At 41.1% G+C, this 5,404-nt stretch overlaps 1 protein-coding gene across 1 annotated transcript; it reads left to right on the plus strand.

The window, feature by feature from the left end:
• The first annotated feature begins 2,341 nt into the window (after nt 1–2,341).
• tpbg (trophoblast glycoprotein) lies at nt 2,342–4,603 on the plus strand. The gene has a single exon (XM_004541651.2). It carries the CDS (start codon nt 2,865–2,867, stop codon nt 3,996–3,998), a length of 1,134 nt encoding a protein of 377 aa, XP_004541708.2. The 5' UTR covers nt 2,342–2,864; the 3' UTR covers nt 3,999–4,603.
• Nucleotides 4,604–5,404: the final 801 nt, after the last annotated feature.

The following is a 5,404-nucleotide window of genomic DNA, read 5'->3' on the forward strand; positions in this document are numbered from 1 at the left end:
GATTGGCCACGGCTCCTGCATCCTGATGTCCTATTGGCGGATTTTTGGGGCGGTCAGTCGCTCTGTGGGTGATGTCATAGGATGCGATTTTGACATTTAGTTTCCTATACCAAGATTATTCTGGTTAACTAACACAAAATGAAAAACTAAAACTGCATAAAAAAATTTTTTTAGGTAGCTACAATAAAAATAAAATATTCTGGGGAAAAAATAAAGCTAACTGAAACGATTTTGTGACCTCAAAATTAACTAAAATATAATAAAAAAAAATATAGAGGAAAACCTTAGTTTTAGTATTTCTTAGTTTGATGAAAATAAAATAAATAATAATAACTATTATTATTATTATTATTATTATTATTATTATTATTATTATCATAGTTACAGTTTGGCTGATGACTCTGTGTGTCTACAAGACTGTTAAAAAATTTTAAAAGTTCAAAAAGTAAACTGAAACAAGAAAACCCAGTATGGAACCAAACTAAAACTAAACTGAATTAAAAACAAAAAGTCAAAATGAAATAAAAACAAAAAATGATCAGAAAATACAAAACTATAATAACTGTACCTTGTACATATGTTAATGAATAATAACATAATAAAAACAAAAAATGAAAACATAAATACCATAAATATTACATCTTAACAAGCTTGCAGATTAATCAAGAGAAAAGACAATAATAAGCGTTCCATAGAAGCAAGAATTCATTATTGAATATTTTTTAAATGACTAATGCTATTCACACTTAAATATAAACTTTGAGGATAAACTAATAGGATAGAAAAGGTTTTAAAAACCATCTCTGATCATTGTTTTGTTTCTTCAACGGTGAATAAAACTTATGTGATGATCAACATTTTGAGTTTACCACATTTAGCGTTAATATAACAAGAAGATGTAAAGTTTCTAGGTTCTCCAGAAAAGCATCATGTAGTTAGATATTCAGAATCCAGGTTTCATGGAATTACACAGATGACTGGCATATTTGCCAGGACTATAGCAGAGGGTCAAAGGAGGGTAAAGCTAAGATTACGCTCAGATACACACTAGGGGCTGCTCCCAAATATGCCATATTAATGAGCACTCCCTCCCTCACCGTTCAATCTTATGACTCTTGTTCAATTGCCCAGACGATGCTTCTACAAGGCCGCAGTCAGGTACAATTACAGCCAAACAGTTTTGCCATAATTAATGGGGATCAAAACCATGTTTAGAAATTACACATATAGTACTATATTAATACACAATATCCAGGCACTTTTTGTGTTTTCTTTACTGTTATTTAATTTAGTATTTCGCTGACATGTAATAAATCTTCACGGTGTTCCTCGTTTATCTTCATAGATTCATCATGTAAGCAAACTGTCCCCAGTTTGAGACCAGGAGGAGACACACGAACCCAGACTCAGGAGGACACAAGCTGGTGTATTCCCAGTGCTGGTCCCAAGTCTGAGAAATTCGGATGAGTGGGCATCTGGTGACCCTTTGACATAAGAGACCACATGAAAGCGCCCTTTTCCTTTTAACTAAACAGTGCAAAATACTGATTTATGGTCTGTTGCTTAGTAAAAACTACAATTCATAAAAATGCAATAAGGACTGATAATCCTTTACCTTCCCTCCCTTTCCTCATGCAGGGTCACCTCCTCTTTTTGTAGAATATCAAGTACCGCTTCCGTTTTATTCATGAGTTATTAGAGCTTCATTACATTTATTTTTAACTTATGTTTGACAAGTCATTCAATCCAAACGCTACAGTTATTTATAAAAGGAAATCTAGACTCCTGTAGGGTAGAACAGTGACATATTAAAATTTAAAATATAAGAAAACAACTGAAGTGTGCATGAGCACAAAACCCTTCCATCTCTCTTCATAATGTCTTCACATCATAATACTAATAATGACAGTGCTGTGTCTCGTTCTTTCTAATATATAACACTTAATCCAACAGCCAGACTGGCTTGCTTCTTTAAATCTGTTCTTGATTTCTTTGAGACTATATAGAACATTTTATTATTTAATACAGAAAGTAACTGCGATTTTCAGGAATAAAATGAATGTTAACACTTCCACACTAAACTATCCATAAGCCCATGTCCCATTTAAGATGAACAGCCCTCTTCATACATACTGCGAGCCAATTTATGAATACTGCAAGAGTTTCAGGTTAGGTTTATAAAAAAAATAAACCACTTATAAGCATAAGCATAAGAAATAAAACTGAAGGCCGAAGAAAACTTGTGGGAGTTTTCTGTTCACCCCCTCTTTTCTTGAATAATGGTACGCTCCCTCCTTGCAATGGTCTGCACTGTGTTGCTGCGGTTGGTCTTTCCCTCTTGACGCGCAACGATTAGGAGGAGCGGAATGCTGGAAATACGTTTGTAATATATGGCACCTCTGGGAGAACGAGAGTTTTGTCTGTTTGGAAACCGGCAGCCGGAATAAGTAACTGGATGTAAAAAAAAATAAAAAAAAAAAACGAAGAAGAAGAAGAAGAAAAAGAAGAAATAAATATTCTGGATTTGCTTGTTTTGCTAAGGAAAGGGGGGAAAATATCGTGTACCTCTAATGTTCCGAAAAGCCTGAGACTGGGAAGACAAAGAAACAGGATCGGAGAAGTTTGCCTGCTTCACTGAAATGTAGACTCATCCTAAACAAGGATGGTGTGGCGGTAGTTGTATGGAGTTGGAACTGGGGGCATTTTTCGAAAGGATAAACGTGGGAAACGGTGTTAGAAAAACTTTCCTTTGTTCCCCACACCGCGGACGAATAACGAAGCAGGGGTCGCACGCTTGGATTGTTTTAAAAACGATTTCCTTACGCACGCTCTGCGCACACTGATTTCCAAACTCCAAGAGGCGCATGTCAAGCACGTTGTGCGATAGTGACTGCGGAGGCACGCGAGGGAGACTCCGAAAGTCCGGCGTGATGTTTTTACTTTTCCTCCTCGCGATCGTGCCGTCCGGTCACGGGTGCCCGGAGGAATGCTTGTGCGCCTCACAAACTGTGAAATGCCAAAACAAGGACTTGGACAGGATCCCGCATTTCATACCAAACAACACCAAAATTCTATTTGTGTCAGGAAACAGCATTTCCCGTATTAGTGGGGACTCCTTCCCAACCCGCCTGGAGCTATTAACAGAGCTCCATCTCAGTGGGAATGAGCTGGAGTATGTGGATACAATGGCATTTAACAACTTGCCAAACCTTGTGTGGCTGGACTTGAGCAACAACACACTCCAGCATTTCAGTGAAAGCGCTTTCCCCAGTGACAATAAACTGCAACACTTGAACCTCAGTAGGTCTTTGCACAATCACTCCACCACAGATGAGCTTCTAAATTTCCTGCACAGCAGGAACCTCGTCCAGCTGACAGTCTTGGATCTGTCCAACAATGACCTTGTGATTCTTCCCAGTGATATATTCACTGGTCTTTCCAGCCTGGTCAGCCTCAGCCTGCAGAACAGCTCCATCATCAACATCCACAACGGGACTCTCAGAGTGCCCCCATTGCGTGACCTTGACCTGAGGAACAACAGCCTGAAAGATCTGTCCAGCATCATGATGGCAGAGTTCAGCCTTAAGCCCGACCTCCGCATCCAGCTGGCAGGGAACCCCTGGCATTGCAACTGCTTTATCGAGGACACGCTGATGTGGCTGAAGAACTCCACTCAGGTCGTCGACGTCCAGAACCTGACCTGCACGAACCCCAAGGACCTGAGACGCCAGCCACTTCTGCAGTTGGAGAAGTACGAGCTGAAGTGCTCGATGGAGATGAAGGGCGTGCTGGGGACTTCTTACGTGTTCCTGGGACTGGTGCTGGCCCTGATCGGTGTCATATTCCTGCTGGTGCTCTACCTGAACAGAAAGGGCATCAAACGGTGGATGTACAACATCCGGGATGCTTGTAGGGACCACATGGAGGGGTATCATTACAGGTATGAGATAAACTCTGACCCACGTTTGGCCAACCTGAGCATCAATTCAGATGTGTGAAGAGGGGGCGTACAGCGTGGCACCAGCCTGGGACCGTGTAGTGAGATAATAAATGACTTTATACTATTAAGATTTGCATGAAAGTCTTCCTCCCCCACACCCCATGATGATACTCAGACTTCGCACCTGTCGCCGCTCCTTTTTACCCACCCCTTAGTGACTTCCCCATCAGCCACTGCCGCATGTCCCGTACCAGTCACCTGGCAGCTGCAATGTCAGCAGCATTGTCTCTGTGTAACAGTGCATGGACAATGAGTCATGGGAAAGGGGTTTTCTGGACAGTTGCAAAGAGTGATATGTTCTATTTTTACTTTCCCCTAAAGGATAAACGAATGAAGGGAACTGACTTGTAACTAAAAGAATAGTTGGTGAAAACACACTGCCAGTCGTTGCATCCTTCTCGTAAAGCCTCAGCTGCAGACAAATGTTACACTGCTTGAGTTTGTTTTTTAAACGTGAACATGTGTAATACAGTATGCCTTCTTTTGAATGATTATAGTGCACACTGCATTAGCTCTTCGGATTTATTAGGTGGATGTGATTGCTCTTTTTTTTTTCTCCTGTGATGATATTGAGCTGAATAAAATGCCTCTGGATTGCTGGTATCTGTCTCGACTGAGGGCTTTTTAATTGTAAGACTGAGGAATGTGATCCCAAAGCTGTGATGAAGGAGTTCACGGGCACACACACACACTTACATTCCTGAGGCAGGGCCACAACTCGGCTAAAAACCACATGACAAACACTAAATCTCACTCCAGCTGTCAGCGAGCTCAGCAATGTGTGAAACGTTTGCACTTTTGCCGCTTATAGTATCTCCAGGGTAACAGTGTACGGCTGTGTTCTCATTAACAAGCAACTTTCTGTGGAAAGAAGTCAAATTCTGATGTTGAATAGAGGACACGTCCTGAATTCAAATGAGCTTCTGTCTGCGGGTTTAAAGGTGATGAGAGTAGCCCAACTGTTATCTCCGGTCCAATTTACTTCACGCTGTGTGTTTCTGATAAAGAACCACTGGCTCTGCTGTGACCCCGTCCCCTCCCAGAATAATGTCTGTGAGCCTGCACTGCAGCCAGAAGACTAATCTCACTACTAACAGCTCCTACCAGCGTTTACTGTAAGCATTTCAATATGCTCCAGCTGCAAAAACCCGGGAAAAAAATCAGTATTCGTGTCGCTCCATGGCACATGCAAATGAAGAAAAACCAAACCAGAGATGCTGGCGCTCATGGGGGTACACGGAGGTATTATGGAAATGAGCCCAAGCAGCTTTTCTTTTCATGTAACCCTTCTTTAGGTGAACTTGCATCCCTGGAAGTAAGTCATTAGTGTTTTTACTCATCTGTCAGTTGCTGTTGTATTGGGGGGAGGGTTATTTCTTTTTTTTCATGTTGTCCACTATAGTA

Source organism: Maylandia zebra, linkage group LG11, assembly GCF_041146795.1.
Source record: "Maylandia zebra isolate NMK-2024a linkage group LG11, Mzebra_GT3a, whole genome shotgun sequence".
In the NCBI taxonomy this organism is placed as follows: Eukaryota; Metazoa; Chordata; class Actinopteri; order Cichliformes; family Cichlidae; genus Maylandia; species Maylandia zebra.